The sequence below is a fragment of the Hyperolius riggenbachi genome, chromosome 10 (assembly GCF_040937935.1).
Source record: "Hyperolius riggenbachi isolate aHypRig1 chromosome 10, aHypRig1.pri, whole genome shotgun sequence".
Classification (NCBI taxonomy): Eukaryota; Metazoa; Chordata; class Amphibia; order Anura; family Hyperoliidae; genus Hyperolius; species Hyperolius riggenbachi.
In genome coordinates, this window is record NC_090655.1 from 176,293,338 (window position 1) to 176,317,189 (window position 23,852).

A 23,852-nucleotide genomic window follows, 5' to 3' on the forward strand; every position below is an offset into this window, starting at 1 on the left:
GTGTCTTTGTGTGTGCTGTGTCTGTGTGCACACACTCCAGGCTCCTTGCTGCTGGCTGGGCTGCTATTACTACTGCTACTAGGTCCTGTGTCTTTGTGTGTGCTGTGTCTGTGTGCACACACTCCAGGCTCCTTGCTGCTGGCTGGGCTGCTATTATTACTACTGCTACTGTGGTTTTATATTGTGTAGTTGCAGACAGTGCTAGTACTACAGATTATTGCTGCTGTGCTGCTGCTGAGTGAGCAGTGTCAGTGTGTTTAGTTGTTGTACTCCTGTCTGTCAATCTGCTGATCATTTCCAAGCCCGCCGCCAATAATAAAAGTGCACCAAGTACCCCACACACATCATCTGTGACGTCGACTCATCAGTGACAGTGAGTCTTGTACTATGTCTGGCACTGGCAGTGTGAGACGGGGGAGGGGCAAGGCCAGAAGGAGAGTGAGCAACATTGCGGCCTCTGGCAGCAGTTCTGCCGCATCAGTCATTCCGCCGCTACCCACTGGCAGTCACGCTGCAGAGACGCAGCAGCGTGTTGCGTCAATTTTCAAGCAGGGTCAGCGGCGCAGATTGGAGGAGAAGGACGCCGCGTCTGTGATGCAGCAGATGGCGCATGACGAGGAGCAAGCCAGTGACAGTGAGGCCACCACCACCAGCCCTAGCCCTAGAGAAAATATTCTCAGCAAAATTGGCTTTACAGAAGAGTCTGAGATGCTGACAGTAATTGTTGGGGGGGAGCCCGTCCATGATGTGTCAGCAGAAGAGGAGTTTGAGGCGGGCTCATCATCCCAGCAGTTTTACGAAGGGGAGTTTGATGATGAGGTGAAGGACCCGGACTACCAGCGACCGGAGGGGCATGTCAGCTCTGACTCTGAGGAGGAGGAGTCAGTGTGTATGGCACGCAGGTTGAGCATTGCAGGGATTGGCAGGAGCAGCAGTGGGCATGGAGTACGTGACCCGCAGGCTGCTGCTCCATCTGTCAGTGGCACGACTACCACCAGCCGCACCACTCAACCCCAGGCCCCAACCACCACCGGGAGAAAATCCACAGCAGCATCCCGTTCTGAGCCACGTAAGGGAAAACTCCAATCCCCAATATGGCAGTTTTTCCATCTGCCCTCACTGGATAGCAAATTTGTAACGTGCAAATTATGCCATGTGAAGCTGAGCAGAGGGTCTCACCCCTCCAGTTATGGCACCTCCAGCTTCATCAACCATCTGGGCAATAAGCACAAACCTGAGCATCAGGAATTCAAGCTGCTGAAGGAAGCTGGCGCTGGCCCTTGCAGAGGTCAGAGCACTATAACCAGCTTTGCCACTCCTGCTGACACTGAGGCCTGTTCAGGCAGCCAGTCCTCCTCAGTGGTCTCCTCTGTTCCCTCCTCAGCTTCCCGTGCAAGCCTAAAACGCCCCCACCACCAGACCCTGCTGAGTGACTCTTTTGTGGTCAGGGCTCAGCCTCCCGGCAGCCGTCGCATACGCCAGCTGAACGGCTTGCTTACACGGGCCATGTCCTCCCAGCTCCTCCCGTACTCGTTTGTGCAGGAGGGGAGCCGGATGCGTGCGCTCCTGCAGTGCGCAGCGCCGGATTGGCCAATCCCCAGCCGGCACTACTTCGCACGCAAGGCCATCCCAGCACTGCACTGCTTTGTAAAGGCCAACGTGGAGCGTGGGCTGGATCATGCGCTTGGTGCGCGCGTCCATGTGACAATGGACTCATGGAGCAGCCGGTTCGGGACAGGCCGCTATTTGTCCTTCACCGCGCACTGGGTCAGTTTGGTGGAAGGGGGTGAAGAGGAGACAGCAGCATCATCACCACGGTGGGTGGTGCCACCCCGCAGCAGGGTCAGGGGAAGTGCAGCAGCTTCCAGCTCTGATCCGGTTCCATCCGCCGCCAAACAACCCCGCCTCAGCAGCAGCGTGAAGGCCCACCACTGCCAAGCGCTGCTGCAGATGGTCACGGTGGGCAAGAACAAGCTGACGGCAGACCACGTCTTGGCCAAGCTCCGAGAGCAAGAGAGGAGTTGGCTGACCCCCAGAGGCCTCAGAGTCGGAGAGGTGGTGGCCGACAATGGTGCAAACTTGGTTGCCGCCATCCAGCGGGGAAACCTCACCCACATCCCCTGTCTGGCCCACGTCCTGAACCTAGTGGTGCAGAAATTCCTGCACACCTACCAGGGGATGGACACTCTTTTGGGAGCGGCAAGGAAAACGGTGGGTCATTTTCGCCGCTCGGGTGGTGCCACAGCGACCCTTACAGCCGTGCAGATGGAGCTGAACCTCCCACAGCACCGCCTCATTATAGACGTTCCAACACGCTGGAATTCCACCCTGGCGATGTTGGAACGTCTGGTTGAACAGAGGCGGGCTGTCAACCTGTACCTGGCCAGAGCCACCATGGATGCCAACTTGTTGGGGACCGGCACCACCCACCTCCCAGACATCATCCGCCCTGCTGAGTGGGGAAAAATGCAGCTGGTGTGCTTTGTGCTGGCACCCTTCCTGGAGGCCACCAACATGGTCAGCCGGGACCATGCGTCGCTGTGTGAGTGGTTGACCATTGTGTGCATGCTGGACAAGGCCCTCGATGCTCTGCTGGAAGTGGGAGAGGAAGCCTTGATCCAGCAGCAGGAGCAGCAGCAGCACACTTCACAGTCCACCTCTGTGCAGCAGGAGGAGGATTCGGAGGAGTTGGAGGAGGACTTTGAGGAGTTGGAGGTCCCTGACCTTGAAGAGGAGGGGGCACAGCGGAGTGCAGCTGCAGTAGTGCGGGGGTGGAGAGAGCAAGATGAGGCTCCGGAATCAGAGGAGGACGACAGCACTGTCAGCGGTGCAGAAGATGATAGGTCAGCAGAGATGGCAGCCCTCTTCCCCATGGCAGTGCACATGCTGCAGTGCCTGCGCAAAGACCCAAGGGTGAAGGAGATGAGTGCTCGGGAGGACATCTGGATCACCCTGATGCTGGACCCACGGCTGAAGGGGAAGCTGGCTCAGTTCCTGCCTGTAGGAGGAGACCCTGTGCGCCGAATCAGGGACTTGCAGCGGATTCTGGTTCGGCGCTTGGAGGAAGCCTTCCCCCGGACTCCCACCCCCCCTGCTGTCTCAGTCCAGCCAGCACAGCAGCAGGTGCCTGCATCCAGCATCAGCAGGCGCCCAACAAACCTGCTGTCTCTGACAAAGGCGCTCTATGCCACACCAGTACCGCTGCCTACAGAGGAGGTGCCTGCAGCAGCATCCGGCTCTCAAAGCCAGAACCAGCACCTGACCCGGATGGTGGCCGACTATATGGGGTCCTATAGCGGGCTTGACACCGACACCCCTGTGGACCCCTTGGAGTACTGGGTGAAGCACCTGGATATCTGGGGCGAGCTGGCGCAATACGCCCTGGAAGTGCTGTCCTGCCCGCCTTCCAGCGTTATGTCGGAAAGGTGCTTCAGTGCGGCCGGTGGCGTGGTCACTGAGAAGCGCTCTTGTCTGTCAGGCCAGTCTGTGGACAGACTGACTTTTTTAAAGATGAACGAGGCTTGGGCAATTGGTGAGTTCCTGGCCCCTGTTGTTGGCAAGAGGGGGAAATGAAGTGGCTGAGTGGTTATCACTATGCCTGCTTGCTGCTTAACCACCCTTTACCACCACAACCTCCTGACTCCATCTTCATGAAGCCAGGTTCTTATTTTTTGAACTGTGCCGTGGTACCTGCCATGGTCAACTATGTAAACACAATAGCTGTGTAATTTTTTTGGAGGTGTCTGTGCTGTGCGAGTTGTGGGGAGGCCCCAACTGCGTCAGTACGACCGCTTCCTGGAACCTCTCCTAATTTTTTACTGTGCCGTGGTACCTACAACAGTGCCATGGTCAACTATCTAAACACAATAGCTGTGTAATTTTTTTGGAGGTGTCTGTGCTGTCCGAGTTGTGGGGCCCCAACTGCGGCAGTACGACCGACCGCTTCCTGGAACCTCTCCTAATTTTTTACTGTGCCGTGGTACCTACAACAGTGCCATGGTCAACTATGTAAACACAATAGCTGTGTAATTTTTTTGGAGGTGTCTGTGCTGTCCGAGTTGTGGGGCCCCAACTGCGGCAGTACGACCGACCGCTTCCTGGAACCTCTCCTAATTTTTTACTGTGCCGTGGTACCTACAACAGTGCCATGGTCAACTATGTAAACACAATAGCTGTGTAATTTTTTTGGAGGTGTCTGTGCTGTCCGAGTTGTGGGGCCCCAACTGCGGCAGTACGACCGACCGCTTCCTGGAACCTCTCCTAATTTTTTACTGTGCCGTGGTACCTACAACAGTGCCATGGTCAACTATCTAAACACAATAGCTGTGTAATTTTTTTTGGAGGTGTCTGCTGTCCGAGTTGTGGGGAGGCCCCAACTGCGTCAGTACGACTGCTTCCTGATACCACTCTGATGTTGATTGACAGCCATTTTTTTAGGGGGGGGGGGATTTTAAGTCCACTCCCCACATCATCAGTGTTTCCATTTTCAAAATTATGATGCTACATGCCTCATATACCCTAAAAAACCTTTTTAAAGCAATTTAAAGGCCACTTCCGGGATTAAACACGGATATCCGAATCCGATCGGATACTAGGGTTGGATATCCGAATCGGATTCGGATCGGAAAATTTTGAATTCGGATATCCGACCCGGATCGGATAGCGGGGTATCCGGATCCGAATCGGATCCGGATTTTGAAAAGGGGTATCCGAGCAGCACTGGTAATGACTGTATAGTAGTTGAAAAGACAAAAGTGGAGGAGCAGGGCCCAGGTACACTGCCAGTTCTGTCAGTGGTCGAACCTTAGTCACAGTGATGCCAGTTATGAAAGAATGGTCATAGTGTTTCCCAGTCCTCTCATTGGCAAAAGTGCACAACCAGGCCTATCAGTGGTCACAGTGCAGTTCCAACCCTTTGCAGTCACAGTAAAATTAAAATATGTTTTGATCACGTCAGTTGCGGGAGCACAATCCCACTTGTACAAGCGGTCTTGATGTAACCACAGTCTATGTTATTAATCAAAATGCAGTGAAAGCCTCCATCAGTGTTGAAGTGGCGTAGGTACACTCTGGTCATAATACAATTTATAAGTGCACTGTAAATCTAAGAACACACTTAAAGAGGTCTGAAATGCAGACGATGCTCTACAAGACATGTTATAGGACTTGGAAGACACTATAAAATGGGATAAATTAACTGACAGCCAGGCAATACACATTGTATAAAGGTGCCCATTACGGTACAATTTTTTCATCAGATGTGATCTTTTGATGCACTTTTTACGATCATAAGTAATCAGAAGGTAATTATGGATTGTTCCCATAAATGGGTCAATTAGGGCATTTTCTCTTTTTCAGATATGATCCTAAAATTCAACTTTCAGATTGATTATATTTTCTGTTCCAATTGATCATAGAATCATTTTATATTGATCAAGTGTGTGTTACCATTATTCTAAGTCCCTGTGTCAATGATCGTCGGCATGAATGAGATGCCTGCTAAATTTTATCTTCTGGAGAAACACGTCCACACATTATTTCCTATTCACATACTTATAGTACCCGAATAGAAAATAATGTGCGAGGACATCTTATGGCCAAATAGTAAAATTACACCTAAATACATTTATTTCAATAATAATACCCACTTACATTTAAAATTAATTCCTTCCCTCCCACACTCTCCCATAGTACCCCCCAAAATGTTTTACATATTACCTTTTAGCTGTGTGCTTGCAGAGCCATTAGAAACTGCACTCCATCTGTTCCGGTTCTGAGCTACTTCCTGTACACGACATGTGTAATGTCCCTGGTCAGATGGATTTAATTTAGTTAGTTTAAGACTGAAAGTGTTGCCTGTACTTTCATTGCTTAGCTCTCCTTTCTGACTCCAATTTCCAGATATGTGTACATTACCATATTTTGTAATCCTACCAATTGTTTGCTCATTTCCAGGCCATGGAGAAAAGACCCAACGCACAGTCAATAGGCTGTCTCGTTTTCTCTTCTGAGATACTGAGCACCAAATAGAAACATTTCCTCCCACGGGATGAAACGTCCAAGGGGATGGAGAAACAGTCACATTGAGAGCGAAACAAAAACCTGGAAATGAATAAAATAATTTGAGTCTAACACATCTACTAGTGCCTTCATAAGACAAAAAGTTTTTACATGGCTCACTTCCATCACAAACCCAAAACATATGACATTTAGTCTTCACTTAAAGACACTAAATGGACTTATTCTTTACAGATGTGGAATCCTTGTTAAGTGTGTTTGTACACTTTAATCAACTGAGCGATTTGCAGCCGGTTGTGACACAACTATCTCACCAAGGGCGAAGCAATAGGGGGTGCAGAGGTTGTGACCGCATCGGGGCCCTTGGGCCAGAGGGGCCCCGAGGGGCCTCCCTCAAATTCAGTATTAGCTCTCTATTGGTCCTGTGCTCATAATAATCACTTCTATAGATACTTTAAATAGTGGTAATCATTGACAAATTGGTCCCCATTCCCTTCTTGCACCTCTGACACTGTAGTTGCCATTGGAAGGTTTTGGTGCACAGTACCAATTGTTATGTATAGAGTTTTTGGGGTGCCCCAATGTAACTTGCATCGGGGCACACAGCTCCTTAGCTATGACACTGTACAGTCCTGGCCAAAAGTTTTGAGACTGTCAAAAATATTAGTTTTCACAAAGTTTGCTGCTAAACTGCTTTTAGATCTTTGTTTCAGTTGTTTATGTGAGGTACTGAAATATAATTATAAGAACTTCATACATTTCAAAGGCTTTTATTGACAATTACATGAGATTTATGCAAAGAGTCAGTATTTGTAGTGTTGGCCCCAGATGCGTATCTACAGGGGTGCACATGGGGCACCTGCTATAGGCGCCCATTGTCACCCACCTGGGGAGGGGCGCCAGTTACTATATACACTGCCCGGCGGCGGCGCCCAGTTCAGTCTATACAGTAGGAGGATGACTTATACAACGCCCGGCGTCCAGTCCAGCCCGTACAGTAGGAGGAGAGGACTGCCGTATCGTGGGCTCAGCGTTTCTTCTCCTCATCGTCGCCACGGTAACATCCCTCGCATCCCCCTCCTCCTGATTGGCCGCATGAAGCCGCCGGGGCTGATGGGGGTGGGCGGGTATTGGAGAGGAGGAACAACAGCGTGTATGTAGGCTGAGCCCGCCCAAGTGACACACACAAACAGTCAGTGCTGTCTGTTTGTGTGTGTCACTGGGGCGGGCTCAGCCTACATAAACGCTGTTGTTCCTCCTCTCCAATACCCGCCCACACCCATCAGCCCCGGCGGCTCCATGCGGCCAATCAGGAGGAGGGGGATGCGAGGGACGTCACCGTGGCGACTGTGCACGTGCACTGTGCTAAGGGGGCAGAGCCGAGGTAGGCAGGCAAGAGAGAGGCAGTCACAGAACTGCAAGTTATAAATAATAAGGTAATTAGAACTGAACTGTGTGCTTTTTAACCTCTGCTTGTTTTTAGAACTGTTAATATGAGTATTCTGTTTTGCTGTGCAGACTTGGGAGCCCCTTCTGTCATCTACGGTATGTTCTGATGATCTCACATTAAAATGTTTCCCTGTACTGCTGCAGGAAGGGGGGGGGGGACTAGGGGGGTTGGTATGATCAGGGTGGTTTTGTTTGCTTGGTTCTTTTTCAAGTAATGCACATTACATAACTCATTATTTATTTTTAAAATGTGTTCTGCAGCAGCAGCTGGCCACTGCACACCATCCCACATTTGACTTCAGTTTCAATTTCTATTTTCATACTACAGCAGGCCCCTGCTTTCACACATTTTAATTCTGTTCTATAGCATGCCACTGCTTTCCCATATAAGTTCTTTTGGCCTGAGACCTTCCCAGCAGAGCAGATATTACGTGGGAAAGCTGTGGCCTGCTGTAGAATGGATGGAAATTTGTAAGAACTACTGAACTGTGGGAAAGCAGGGGCCCGCTGTATTATGGAAATTGGAAATGTGTGTCATGATTTCTCCATAAACATTGTCCATGGGACCTCTTTTACTTACCTGAGGCTTCTTCCAGATATTAATCCAGGCCCTGTAGCCTTATAGTTCCCTCGTTCGCCCGATTCTCATCTTTGATCCGCTGAAATTGTCTGCTTTACTTCGCATGTGCTGGCCCGGCGGTAGGGACCTTAATCACACTCCTGTAGAGTGTTATGTACAGGCGCAGAATGCTCCCCGCCACAGAAGCTCAATTAAGTAGGTGTATCACCCTCCACCAGGCCAGCGTATTGGCAATAATGCATGATTTAGCTAATTCACTCACTTTAGTCGCACACTTTACCGTGACACACAGCCGATTAAATTGAAAAAAAATTCTTAAAGACTCTATTTTGTGTTTTATCTGGAATTACTATAGAAATAAGTCCTATGTTTGGAGGAGGGGGGCGCAATTTCAGTGCTTGCCATAGGTGCTATTTTCCCTAGGTACGCCTCTGCTTGGCCCTTCTTTTTTAAGACGTCTGCAATTCGACTGGGCATGCTCTCAATCAATTTCTGGGCCAAATCCTGACTGATAGCAACCCATTCTTTCTTAATCACTTCTTTGAGTTTCTTAGAATTAGTTGGTTTTTGTTTGTCCACCCGCTTCTTGAGGAATGACCACAAGTTCTCAATGGGATTAAGATCTGGGGAGTTTCCAGGCCATGGACCCAAAATGTCAACGTTTTGGTCCCCGAGCCACTTAGTTATCACTTTTGCCTTATGACACGGTGCTCCGTCGTGCTGGAAAATGCATTGGTCTTCACCAAACTGTTGTTGGATTGTTGGAAGAAGTTGCTGTTGGAGGGTGTTTTGGTACCATTCTTTATTCATGGCTGTGTTTTGGCAAAATTGTGAGTGATCCCACTCCCTTGGATGAGAAGCAACCCCACACATGAATGGTCTCAGGATGCTTTACTGTTGGCAATTGGCATGACACAGGACTGATGGTAGTGCTCACATTTTCTTCTCCTGACAAGCCTTTTTCCGGATGCCCCAAACAATCGGAAAGGGGCTTCATTGGAGAATATGACTTTGCCCCAGTCCTCAGCAGTCCATTCACCATACTTTCTGCAGAAGATCAATCTGTCCCTGATGTTTTTTTGGAAGGGCTCCGCCTGAAACATGTTGTGTATCTTGTGACTCCAATACAGCTTGTTGCTGCACAGCTCCTGAGTGCCGTGTCCTTCTTTGCTATTGTGTTTTTTGGGAGAGAAGTGGCTTCTTTGCTGCCCTTCTTCACACTAGGCCATCTTCCAAAAGTCTTCGCCTCAGTGTGCATGCAGATGCGCTCACACCTGCGTGCTGCCATTCCTGAGCAACCTCTGCAGTGGTTGCACCCTGATCCTGTAGCTGAATCCTCTTTAAGAGACTAATCCTGACGTTTGCTGGACTTTCTTGGGCGCCATGAAGCCTTCTTAACAAGAATTGAACCTCTTACCTTGAAGTTCTTGATGATCCTATAAATTGTTGATTTAGGTGCAATCTTAGCAGCCACAATATCTTTGCCTGTGAAGCTATTTTTATGCAACGCAATGATGGCTGCATGCGTTTCTTTGCTGGTCACCATGGTTAACAATGAAAGATCAATGATTTCAAGCATCACCCTCCTTTTAAAGGGACTCCGAGCTCAGAAAAAAAAGGAAAGTTGTACTCACCAGGGGCTTTTTCCAGCCCAGTGCTGGTCGGGAGGTCCCACGCCGGCGTCCTGGCTCCTCTCCTTCTCCCCGCTCCGGAATGGCTGGCAGGCCGCAGCCCGGGCGACACTCTCCCGAGTGTCGGGCTGCTTCTTCAGCATATGACGCGGATTACGTCACACGCCGGCCGCATCGCGTCATCACGGCGGCCGGCGTGAAAGTACTGCGCATGCGCGAACAAAGCGGCCGGCGTGTGACGTAATCCGCGTCATATGCGGAAGGAGCAGCCCGACACTCGGGAGAGTGTCGCCCGGGCTGCGGCCTGTCAGCCATTCCGGAGCGGGGTGAAGAAGAGGAGCCAGGACGCCGGCGTGGGACATCCCGACCAGCACTGGGCTGGAAAAAGCCCCTGGTGAGTACAACTTTCCTTTTTTTTCTGAGCTCGGAGTCCCTTTAACATGTCAAGTCTGCCATTCTAATCCAATCAGCCTGACATAATGATCTCCAGCCTTGTGCTCATCAACATTCTCACCGGAGTTAGCAAGACGATTACTGAAATTATCTCAGCAGGTCCTTTAATGACAGCAATGAAATGCAGTGGAAAGGTTTTTTTGGGATTCAGTTAATTTTCATGGCAAAGAAGGGCTATATAATTCATCTGAACACTCTTCATAACATTCTGGAGTATATGCAAATTGCTATTATAAAAACTTAAGCACCAACTTTTCTCAAAACTTTTGGCCAGGACTGTATCTCACAATGGAGCATTTTGAAACAACCCTGCTTGTTTTGTGCAGGGCAGTTTCTAGGCTAAATTGCACCCAGGGCGAGGGTGTAAAAATTGCCCCCCCCCACCCCTGTGGACTTGGGAACCCTTACTCTTTAGGAACAGAAACACAGCCACAGGTCACAAGTAGATCTGTCTACTTTCAAGTGACCAGCCGCTCATCCAGGAGGAAGCAAGAAAACATCCAGGCGAGGAGAGCCCGGAAAGCCGACTTCTCCATGGGCACCGTGTACTGACAGCCTGCAGTACCGCTACAGGACATCAGGTGTCATCACGGGGTGGTGACGTGATGATGACTTGAAGTCTGACGCAGGCAGTCTAGGAGGAGTCAAGGAGGGTGATCAGGCTGGTAATCTTCTTTCTTCTTCCATTTGGCTGCACTGCTCGTCACCAGCTCCCTAGCGGTAATGTCCTTCTGCCTGCGCCCCCCTTTATCTACTTTCTAGTCTGCGCCCAGTGCGGTCGCCCTGCCCGCACCGCCCAAGAAACTGCCCTGGTTATGTGGATAAATTAATTTAAACAAAGAGAATAATTGTTACCATAAATGAATACTAATACTTTGTAATGGATTGCGGAGACACCGCCGCGCGGTCTGGCAGCGGGGCGGCTTTCTCCGCGTTCAGACCAGCGGTTTCCGCACAGCAGCATGCGTCTGGTTTGTCTGAGCCTAGTAGTGCACACAGATGGAGAGCTGCGCGTGCTAGGAGGCAGGACCTTTATGCCAATAGAAAAGGTATCAGCTGATCAGGACGATCAGCTGATCCCAGCGCTCTGGGTGATTGGCTGAGTGGGGCTGGGCGGCGCTGAGGAGGAGCGCTGCTCTATATATACTTCTTGCCTGTCAGTTGCTGGTTGTCTGCCGTTGTGAATACTAACGTGTGAGCACTCAGACCAGTCAGATCCCACAGTGTGTTAGAACCAGGAGGTCCTGGGAATTCACACTTAGCCAGATTACTATTGTGTTATATGTTAGAACAGTTCTAGGGTATTGAGACCACGGCCCTCACACTTAAGCTTAGGGATACTGTGTCATTGCTGTGTTATACCTTAGACCAGTTTCAGGGTGTTGTGACCAAGGACCTCACACCCAACCTTAGGGACTCTGTCAATACTGTGTTATACTCTAGACTAGTTCCCGGGTGTCGAGATCAAGGAGCTCACACCCCAGTCTAGGACACTGTTATATTTATATGTTATGACTATTTGCTCTGTCGACCTTTCTCTTGCTTTCTGATTCGGTACCTCTGCATATCTGTCTATCTGTTGCCAGACCCTGCCTGTACCCGGTTACCGAATCAGTCTTCTGTCTTTGTATCTCATCTGCCTGTGTGTTGCCGACCTGGCCTGCCCGACCATCCTAGCTGTCACTCTCCCTGAGTGTTCAGTTTATCAGTATTAGCAGTGACACCATTCCACCAGGTGTCAGCTGCAACCAGGACTCCCGCACCTCAGAGTCCGGCCTGTTCGCAGCCAGTGGTCACTTCCTTTGGCTGCAGTACAGTTCACCATCTAATACTGTTATCCCTGGTTACCAGGTCCTCACTATCTAAGAGATAGTTTCTGCACTGCCCAGGGCCACCTGCCCCTCAGGTGGCTCTTGGCCGAGTCACTTATATCTCCCGCTTCTCGGGAGATAGTCTACAGTTCATCAAACACATTACTCATTAGGTGTCCAGAGGTTAGTCATACCTGTATTATTGGTGATTCTGCAGATCATCCATAATCAGGTATACATCTGTATTGTTGATGATTCTGCAGATCATCAACAATCAGATTCTCTCTGTGTGCTGACACCGATCGTTACATACTTACAGTGTTCAGATTTGAAGCTTTATAACATCAGCAGCCAGTCAAAGATGTCAGTAATAGTCAAACAAACAAAGAAAAAAACACCATTAATGGACAAGACTTTTTTTGCCATTGTCTTTCCTTCTTAGGCTTCAAGTTTTGAATCAGGATGATACCATTTATTGGCTAACTAAGAGATGTATAAACAGTGAGCTTTCGACTTATAAAAAGCCTTCGTCGGACTGGTTCCTGACCCAAACTGAAAAACACAGCTTATATACACTGACATACAGAGGAGAAACATTCTTTAGCAAACATAAATGTAATTAGATGCCTCAACTGTTACTGAGGAGGCTTTGCCAGGCATCCTGTCTAAATTGATAAGATCAATAGAATCCTCAACATGACAAGAAGCAGACTCTGGTGATGGGGAGACATTGTAAATTCCGAGATCAAATTGTACCTTGGCTGGTTACATGCACCATTAATTCTAAGCTTAAGAGAATTGTGGCATTTAAAGCCAGCACATGAAAGCAAATAATATTAATAGTGACAGTGAATACCATCTTACACAGCATATGGCACAAAAATGAATGAAAAGATAGAAAAATTAAAAGAATTGTGGCATTTAAAACCCATTGTACCAGCACAAGAAGTTAGAGTCCTTGTTTAAACCATCTTCTACAGTTTTGAACCAATGTATAAACTTTGTTTCTTGTGTTAGTCTCATGTTTCCCGATTTGAGGTCACCCATTAATACAGAGACGCGAAAATCGCTTAAACTTCTTAGGCTTCGATAGCTACAGAAATTCAAAAAGAAGCTGAAAGTGAAAAAAAAGCTATGCCTTTTTGAATACCATGTTGGATAGCTAAGAAGCGGATGATTATTTTTTTCTGTTTTGTTTTTAAGTTGCTGTTGTAATGTTGTTTTCTTCGAATGTTCATGGTTCAGGGTAATAATGATCACCTTTTCTCTTTTCTTGTCCTCTCAGTCTTGATATTTGCTCCCCCCCCCCCCCCCCCCCAACCCATTTGTACAGCATGCCACTAAAACTCACTCTTGCCCTGCTTCCAGTGTCCTGTCTGAAGAAAAACTTCTTCACCTTGAAAAAAAACTTCAGTGCTGCTGGCAGTGTCATCACAGGTGGTGAATTCTGATAATGTCAATCACCTAACTTTTTTTTTAAAGATGAACAAGAGATGGGTTACTAAAAACCTATGTGCCACCCACTGCTGATGTCGCGGCTTGATGCTAATTATAGCTTCCTGTATTAATGCTTGGGTTCAATGTTTGGTGTCATTGTGGGGCAAACTAGCAATAACATGTATATGTTTATGTAAGGTTTAATTGTTTGAAAGTGTGAATAAAAATGACAATTATTACTCTGCTCTGTCACTGTTTGGCTAATTTTACCACTTCCATCTAGTATGAGAGCTTACATACACAGTCTGTATATAGTATTCAAAGTCTGTTGGCCCTCATAGAGGTGGTGAAATTAGTCAGTGACATTATTTTCACATTGGAATTCAGCAATTCTGAGACTGCAAATCTCAGAGGTTACTCATTTACAAGTTCCAAGATTTGTTTTAACATTTTACATCAAAGTTAATGGCGCTAAATTCCACGGTTAGTAGCATAGTTCCAAATTAATGCTAGTTTTCATCACATTTGCCACATGGGAGATTAATAGGGACATGGTGATTTTTTTGTTGTTGTTGCAAGAACACAATGTAGTTTTTGATAAAATCAATTTTAAAGTTCCATTGGAAAAACACCACACCGCAAATGTACAGCATGGGGTCCCCCCTACCAAACCCCTTTTCCCTTGTTACCCATGCAGGCTGGTATAGCCAGAATTTAGTCTGGACTAGGTATGGATCCCCATAGGCTATACCAGCTCACATTGTCCATGATGTGGTGGTGGGGTGGAGCTCTGGAATCCCCCTAAAGCCATTGTAAAAACCATTGTGAAGGGGCTCTTCCCCATGGAGAAGGGGCTGTTCCCCACCTTCGGTGTCCAGATGGTAGGGGCCCTAGGGATGTTCAAGGTGGAATCTGAGTGTCCCTTATAGCAAGGTACCCCTAACCAATTTCTGCAAAGGGTTAGGTTAAAATAAAAATGTAACTATTCTCAAGGAACATTAGCATTGGTTTGTTAAAGGTCTATTAAGGAGCCTATCTGACATATTGTAAGGTTATTTGCTAAGGCTTGCTATACTTGGCTTGCTATACTTTAGTATATCAAGTGCTATTGGCAGGTGCAACATGTGCGGCGGCTGAAGGGAAATCTTCAATCGAGGTCCAGAGGATATAGGCATGGGATTATTTCTGTAGATATTGATGTGTGATCATTAAAGATAAGAATATTATTTTCATTGTTGATTTTTAATTTAATTTAAGCATTTAATTGCTGTAATAGGTTTTTCTATTGATTATTGAGAAGGGTATAAATAATTTTGAACTGTACACTTTTTGCTCAAATGTAAATAAAAGCTGAGAAATGTTTTTTTCCACAATAATACCTCTTTTACATTGTCTTATTATCTTTTGTGAGACACCTATGTCATTTCCCTTCAAAAATATTGCTGGTTGAATAAAAGTAACTTTAAGTCAAAATTTGCCAGGGATATGAATAATTATGGGCAGCTTTGCACAAGGGCTTTGCAATTATTTGCAGAAGTCGGTGCCTTTGACTTCAATGTAAAATGCCGAAAGGAACAAAAAACTCTAAATTTACTGGCGGAACTCGAAATTCCAACAAATTTGAAATTCTGCTGTCTAATTCATGGTGTCAATAATAATGTTGAAATGCTGCAAACTAGCAATCATGTCTACAGGCTTATCATTAGAGATGTCCCGAACGCTTCGCCGGCGAGCACTGTTCGGCGAAGATCAGGTATTCATGCTTGCCGCAAGCACATGGCGATATTCGACCCACCCCATACATCATCATTGGGCTAAACTTTGACCCCTTACATTACAGTCAGCAGGCACATGGCATTGGCAGCCAATCAGCCTGCACCCCCTCACAGACCCACCTGCCCCCTATAAAAACGCACTCACGCCCGCCATGCTGCAGTCTGTCTTTGGCTGGAATAGTGAGAGGAAGGGACAGAGCTTGCTGGAGATAGGAAAAGCTTTAGCTAGGCCTGTTTATTTTGATCCTGGCTGACTGACTCGCTGCTAAAGCACCCCAAACAGCCCTTCTGAGGGCTACTTTATCCTTCTGCTGTTTTTGTGTGTGTGTGTGCGACACTCCACAGCCCAAGGGCACCCACCCAGAGCTGTGCCCAGTGCCCACTACTATAATTGTCCGTCACATTAGACATAAGCAGAATAGTACTCCAGGGCCTCCTTTATTATCACTGTATTGTGTTTGAACTGTTGCATACAGTATAACAGTGTCAGTCTGATACTCCCCAGACAGAGCCCACTGGCACTGACCCACACCTGTGCCCACTTCTAGTGATATATAATTGTGTGCCACATAACACAAGCAGAGTACTATCACTATTGCTCCAGGACCTGTGTTATTATCACTGTATTGTGTTTGAATGGTTGCAGCATATCTCAGTGTCTGTCTGATACTCCACAGACAGAGCCCACTGGCACTGACCCACACCTGTGCCCACTACTGATATATTTGTGCTGGACTGGTGCGCACCATGACGAGAGTGCAGGTGATAGTGGCTTTACAGCCCATATGGTCGCCGGGCTGAGGTAGCTGAATGATCACGAAGGGGAATTGGCACATGTTCATGCCTTTTGTTTTGTTGTTGCAGCTGCAGTGCAGCCAGAAAAATTAGACAGGCATGTACATGCACCAGAAAAATTATTATAGACGCCGCTGCTAGCAGCAGCCTTAAAAATTCAGGAATCCACCTGGAGTCCTGGACCCTGTTAGTGGTGGCGGAGAAGGCAGTCAAGCCGCCTGCGGGCAGAGGTGCTGTGTGGGGAGCGATTTGGGAGTCTTGGGGCAGGCAGTCACACGGCGTGCAGGCAGAGATGCTGTGTGTGGGGACTGACTTAGTCTTCGGGCAGGCAGTAGCCCTCCGGGATCCATGCCTCATTCATTTTGATAAAGGTGAGGTACTACAGGGGTGCTCGGATACTACTTTTTAAAATTCGAATTGATCCGGATCTGGATACCCAGATATCTGGATCGGATATCCGAATCCGAACGTTCAGATATCCGCGTTCATGCAGATATCCGAACGCATTATCCCGGCGGATTCGGATATCCGAATAGAAAAACCGGAAGTGCCCTTTAAATTGCTTTAAAAACGTATTTAAAGGACTTCCGAGGCCAAAAATAAAAATTTTGATCAGTACCTGTCTTTTTTTCAAATCCATGGGCAAGTTCCTCCTCGCCCTCCGCTCTGTTCCGCTGCAAATGTATTCTTTTCTTTGCCCCCAGGTCGGGGCCCGACCCCACTGACTGCACGTACTCCACTCGCAAGATGGCCGCCGATCAGAGCCGCGGCTGCGCAGTACTTATGGAGGCAAGTGCGGCTGCGCAGCTCTCCGCGGCTGAATGAGCCGCACTTGCCTCCATATGTACTGCGCAGCCCCGGCTCTGATCGGCGGCCATCGAGTGGAGTATGAGACGACACGTGCAGTGGGGTCGGGCCCCGACCTGGGGGTGAAGAAAAGAATACATTTGCGGCAGAACAGAGTGGAGGGCGAGGAGGAACTTGCCCATGGATTTGAAAAAGAGACAGGTACTGATCAAAATTTTTATTTTTGGCCTCGGAAGTCCTTTAAGGGTAAATAAGGCATGTAGCATTATTTTTTTTAAAGGGGAACACTAATTGATGATGTGGGGACTTAAAATCCCCCCCCCCAAAAAAAAAATGGCTGTCAATTAACATTAGGCCTAGGTTTCAGACAGCCCACATTGTGTCCAAAGTCCAACCGCACAACTGGGACATGACAGTTTTCAGCCAAGACACCTTCAAAAAATGACACAGCAATTGTGTTTTGGTTTGGTTAAATATCGGTGGTATCAGTGGCCTGTGGCACCCTGGCCTGGCAGTGGGAGCTGCACAGGCAGCAGGAGCAGGGCAATGGAGCATCAGCAGGTGTAACATGTGCCAGGAGCATGCCGGACGTGGCACGTAGCAATTTGCACTTAGCACGTATCACATGCCACGTGTCACGTGGCACTTGCCAAGTGGCACTTGCCAAGTGTCATGTGGCACTTGGCAAGTGCCACGTGACATGTGGCAAGTGCTTCTTCTGAGCACCGTACTTTGTGCTTCTTCTGAGCACTGTACTTTGGTCCAGGGCCGCACGTGACACTTGGTGCTTCTTCTGAGCACTGTACTTTAGTCCAGGGCCACACGAAATCACATCAGCACGACCTCGCACAGACCTGCCGGGTGGATTTCCTCTGTGTCTGCCTCTACCTCTACCTGTTTTGACCATTTTGACCATATCGGGGGGGGGGGGGGGAGGAATGAAGTGAAAGGTATGCACTGACTTGACTAATACAATGTGCAGTCACACAGGTGCAGTTAACAGGTATGCACAGAGTGGTATATCACACTGCGTACACTCACGTAGGTAGGTGGGTGCACTGAACACAACAGGTAGGTATATGCAGTGATGGGTATTACAAATGTGCACCTGTCACACACACGTACCATGAACAGGTACAGTGGCTGGTGGTATTTAATATCACACTGCATGCGCTCATATAGGTAGGTGGGTGCACTGAAGTGAACCACAGGTAGGTATATACAGTGATGGATATTACAATGTGCACCTGTCACACACAGACAGGTACCGGCCAGGCACAGTGACACTGCGTGCGCTCACGTAGGTAGGTGGGTGCACTGAAGGGAACAACAGGTAGTAGGTATATGCAGTGATGGGTATTACAATGTGCACCTGGCACAGTAGTAATTATACCACCAAGGGGCCAAAGGCCAGCTGCGACTGACTGACAGGGCTGTACATAATGCAAGTGGGCCACACCCAAAAAAAATAGATCACAAGAACAAGATTAGCACTCAAAAAAACTGTTGAGGGGTGCTTTTTCAGCAATAACAATCAGCCAGGAGCAAGCTAACAAGCCTACGAGAGCCTAACTAAGCTTTCCCTATGAGAGTCTGCAGCAGCTATCCCTTCTCTAATTACTGCAGGCACACGAGTGAGTCCAATGCCTGACGCTGCCTGCATTTTATAAGGGGGGGGGGCTCCAGGAGTGAGTGTTGCCTAATTGGCTACAATGTGCCTGCTGACTGTGATGTAGAGGGTCAAAGTTGACCCTCATGATGCACTATGGGGGCGAACCGAACTTCCAGAAATGTTTGCGGTTCTCCGCGATCACAAACCCCGGAAGTTCGCCTGGAACCGTTCGCCGGCGAACCATTCGTGCCATCTCTATTGGGCACATGGATGTTGCTTATGCTTGGCAAAGAAAGGGAGAGACCTTAATAATCCTGACGTCAACTGTAAACTTTATTTTAAAAGCATTTTTAATTTTTTTTAATCAAGACTCTGAAACTTGGTGTGTGTGTTCTTATCTCACTTTAAAAGAAAAAAACAAACAAAACAAAACAAAAAAAATTAACAATCACAAACATCTGTCCTTGCAAAGAGAGGAGAAAACAATCTGCTTGCCCACTTCCCACCCCCCACCCACAACGGCATGAATAAAAAAGAATGGGGAATATGTAGAGAGACTGCATGCCCTATGTTTAAAGCAATAAAAAAATGAATGTATTATTTGAAGTGAAACTATCCAATGGTGTCACGCTCTTTAAACCAAAATTCCAAGGTGAAATAATATATATATTGAAATCCCAATAAAGAAGCCAAAAGTTGGCATTTTAACATTATGTTTTATAAGTCTACCAGAAAACAGATATGGTCAGAATGTACAAAACAGTTTCTAAATTACAGTTTGGTCAGGAACATCAAAAAGTTTTTTTTTGGCAAAACACAGAGGCCTATATGCAATTACATTTTTCTCCTGAGTTTTCTCCTTGGAGATAATTTTTAATCTTCTATTTAGATCTGTCTGGTACTTTTCCTTTGAAAAAGTACTGCAGTAGGTGAAAAGGTACTATCAAAGTTATTTTGAGCATTTTCTTGCTTTTTGGCAGTTTAAAAAGCATTTTATTGATAAGTTTAAAAATATCACCTAGGAGAAAACACAGGTGAAAAAGTGAATTGCATATGGCCCCTAAGATCTGTGTTTTTTCTCCTAGGTGAAATTCTCACATTAAAGATACAATGGCCCATATGCAATTCACTTTTTCACCTGAGTTTTCTCCTAGGAGATACGTTTTCATCTTCAATTTAAAATAAGTTTCCAGTACTTTTCAACTAAAAAAGTATCAAAAAGTAGGTTAAAAAGTACTATCAAAATTATTTTCAGTATTTTCTTGCTTGCTGACAGTTTAAAAGGCATTTTATTGACAAGTTTAAAATGTTCACCTAGGAGATAACTCAGGTGAAACATTGAATTGCATATGCCCCAATGGGCCATATGCAATTCAGTTTTTCACCTTCGTTTTCTCCCAGGAGATAATTTTGCATTTTCAATATAAAATACCCTTTTTAGCAGGCTGCAATGGAAAAAGTATCAAAACAATAGGTATAGTACTATCAAAGTTATTTTGAGTATTTGTTTGCTTGCTGGTAGTTTAAACGGTATTTTATAGACAAGTTTAAAAATATCACCCAGGAGAAAACGCAGGTGAAAAAAGGAAATTGCATATGGGCCAATGGCTCTTAAGCCACCAGCAAGCAAATACTAAAATAATTTCAGTAAAATATTTTTACTTACGTTTTGGTACTTTTTCAGTTGCAAAAGTTATTTTAAACAGAAGATGAAAAATATCTACTAGTAGAAAATCTAGGAGAAAAAGTGAATTGGAATTTGGATCAAACCCATACTGTATTCAGCATACCAGGGGTAATTCAATATGTCTACACTTCCCAAGCAGGAGCATCAAAAATCAGTTTTGTGTCAGAAAATATACTGTATACAACATCCTAAGTCTAATTCAATATATTTAAATACACATGCAATGCTATTATAGTATAAAGTAGAAGTATTACAGTATAGTATAACCAGAATAAATAGGATAATTGCCTATTGTGTGAGTAGTGGTACACATCTCTGTGAAACAATGCATGGGGAAAAAGTGAAGCAATTTACAAATAACATTCCTCAATGTAAAATTGCAAATCATTTGGGGCATCATCATATACCGTCCATGATAACACTAAAAGATTCAGAAAGTTCAGTGAAATCTCTCTACACAAATAGTTACATAGTTTCTTGGGTTGAAAAAAGACATATGTCCATCGAGTTCAACCAGAGTACAAAGTAAAACACCAGCCTGCTCCCTCACATATCCCTGTTGATCCAGAGGAAGGCGAAAAACCCTTACAAGGCATGGTCCAATTAGCCCCAAAAGGGAAAAAATTCCTTCCCGACTCCAGATGGCAATCAGATAAAATCCCTGGATCAACATCATTGGGCATTCCTAGTAATATTTCAATGCAAGGAAAGCATCTAAGCCCCCTTTAAATGCAGGTATAGAATTTGCCATAACTACTTCCTGTGGCAATGCATTCCACATCTTAATTACTCTTACTGTAAAGAACCCTTTCCCATTTAAATAGCTAAAACGTTTTTCCTCCATGCGCAGATCATGTCCTCTAGTCCTTTGAGAAAGCCTAGGGACAAAAAGTTTATCCGCCAAGCTTTTATATTGCCCTCTGATGTATTTATGCATGTCAATTAGATCCCCTCTAAGGCGTCTTTTCTCTACACTAAATAAACCCAGTTTTTGGTAATTAAGACCTTCCATCCCACATATCAATTTTGTTGCTCGTCTCTGCACCTGCTCTAAAACTGCAATATCTTTCCTGTAATGTGGTGCCAAGAACTGAATTCCATATTCCAGATGTGGCCTTACTAGAGAGTTAAACAGGGGCAATATTATGCTAGCATCTTGAGTTTTTATTTCCTTTTTAATGCATCCCAAAATTTTGTTAGCTTTAGCTGCAGCGGCTTGGCATTGAATGCGATTATTTAACTTGTTGTCGATGAGTACTCCTAAGTCCTTCTCCAAGTTTCATGTCCCCAACTGTATCCCATTTATTTTGTATGGTGCTAGACCATTGGTACGACCAAAATGCATGACTTTACATTTTTCAACGTTGAATTTCATCTGCCATTTATGTGTCCATATAGCCATCCTATGCAGATCCTGTTGCAATATGTCCCTATCTTCCTGAGAGTTGATGATTCTGCACAATTTTGTGTCATCTGCAAAAATAGCAACATTGCTTACTACTGCATCTACTAGGTCATTAATAAATAAATTGAAGAGCACTGGACCCAGCACACACCTGTGGGACCCCACTGCTTACAGTCACCCATTTTGAGTATGATCCATTGACTACAACTCTTTGTTTTCTGTCCATTAGCCATTAGTCCAATATTGAATGGCCATGATATTTTGTTTCTCGGGGTGGCAATGCATTAAAAAACAGACACGATTCTAAATTGTGAATTAAATGTACAGGTTCTGGAGCAACATATGCTGCCATCCAGATGATGTCTTTTTTCCAAATCCAAATTACTTTGTGAACCAAATTCAACTGCATGGCACAATAGTAAAAGAGTAAGGGTGCTAAAGTAGCCTGCCTGCATTCCAGACCTGTCACCCAATGAAAAGTTGCACTGTAAAGCACTATGAAACAAAAAATATGGACAAGGAGACCTTGGACTGCTGAACTGGTTCAGTCCTATCCTATATCAGCCATGACTGGGAAAACATTTCATTTCTAAACCTACATCCACTGGTGTTAGTTGCTCAGTATTTACAGAGTGTGAATAAAAGAAACACAGCGGTAAACACCCTAGTCCCAGCTTTTAAAATTCAAAATGAACATAAGAAAAAAAGAAGATATTTATCGGTTTCAACATTTGCCATACTGTCTACTTTCTATTTTCATTTAAAAATATTGTTTAACCACTTGCAGACCAGGCCCGTTGAATCAACGTCCAGCAGGTGGTGGTACCATTCTGACCGGACATTGATTCAACGTCCAGCGCAAACAAACCGTCCCGACGCGATCGTACGCACCCGGAGGGGGAGACTAAGCTGTCATATGACAGCTGGCATCTCCCCCGAGTGATCAGCAGCCATCGCGTATGGCTGCTGATCACGTGATCACTACGATCGCCGTTGGATCGTAGTGATCCACTTTGACAGCGGCGGCGGCAGGGGGGAAAGAAGAGGATCCACTCACCTCCCTGCCGTTCCAGCGACGATCGGCGCCCCCTCTGCTCTGGCCGGCATCTCTGCTCCGTCTGACGTCAGCACCGGGTCCCGGCTTGATGACGTCATCAAACCGCGACCCGACCTGAGCGTCATTTGGAGCGGAGATGCCGGCTGGAGAAGAAGGGGGCTACTGCGGCTCATCGCTGGAGCTTGAAAGGTGAGTGATGGCTGCTGCGCACAGGGGGAACACCTGGCCACACAGGGGGAAGACAGCCCAGCCAGCCACAGACGGGATCCGGCCGCCCGACCCCCCCCCCCCCCCAAACGCGCGCACGCCCCTTCTCCGCAAAATGCCCTGGTCCTTAAAGGGACGCTATGGCGAATTACTGTTTAAATTAATGCAGCATAAAATTAAGCCAGCATCCAAAAGAAGCTGCAATAAAAAAAGCTTTAGTTTAAAAAAAATAAACAGGGCTGCTTGCTCCATCACTTTAGCTTTCAATATCCTCTCATTTGCATCCTAAGCATCGGACTAAACAGACCAGTACATTACTTATGGGGAACATCTGGTATGACTGTTTATTTTTTTCAGATCTAACTTTCCTGTCATCTGGTTGTTTTGGTTTCTCTGCACTCACGAGCCTAGCCGCCCGCTACAAACAGTTGTAAAGCTGCGTTTCCTCACAGCGTAGACTGAAGCGATGAAGGACCCCTGCATTCTGACAGGCAATAAATCAGCCACCATCTCTCGGCTGTCTTTCCATCCCCCCTCTGTGTCAGGTGGCTGATTTATTGCCTGTCAGAGTGGAGGGGTCCTTCATAGCTTCAGTGAGTCTACGCTGTGAGGCAAACGCAGCTTTACAACTGTTTGTAGCGGGTGGCTAGGCTCGTGAGCGCGGAGAAACCAAAACAACCAGATGACAGGGAAGTTAGATCTGAAAAAAATAAACAGTCATACCAGATGTCCCCCATAAGTAATGTACTGGTCTGTTTAGTCCGACGCTTAGGATGCAAATGAGGGGATATTGAAAGCTAAAGTGACGGAGCAAGCAGCTCTGTTTATTTTTTTTAAACTAAAGCTTTTTTATTGCAGCTTCTTTTGGATGCTGGCTTAATTTTATGCTGCATTAATTTAAACAGTAATTTGCCATAGCGCCCCTTTAAGGGGGGTTAGGCGGCCGGTCCCGAAGTGGTTAAATAACTTTCAAATCAAAACATTGTTTTTTATTTACACTTTTCACAGCAGTCCACATTTTTTGGAAACAGGTTTATACTGCTTTTACAATAAACTTTTATTTTCATTCACCTCACCTTAAAGGAGTTGTCGGCTATAAAATGCTGCCCCCCGATATACTTACCTGGG

At 46.4% G+C, this 23,852-nt stretch overlaps 1 protein-coding gene across 1 annotated transcript in view; it reads right to left on the reverse strand.

Moving 5' to 3' along the window:
* Nucleotides 1-23,852, reverse strand: part of VSTM4 (V-set and transmembrane domain containing 4) — a 142,151-nt gene that overhangs the window by 95,636 nt on the left and 22,663 nt on the right. The window contains exon 2 of the mRNA XM_068257992.1: nt 5,719-6,102. Within this exon, the coding sequence (XP_068114093.1) occupies nt 5,719-6,102 (384 nt within the window). The remainder of the gene's footprint in view (nt 1-5,718; nt 6,103-23,852) is intronic.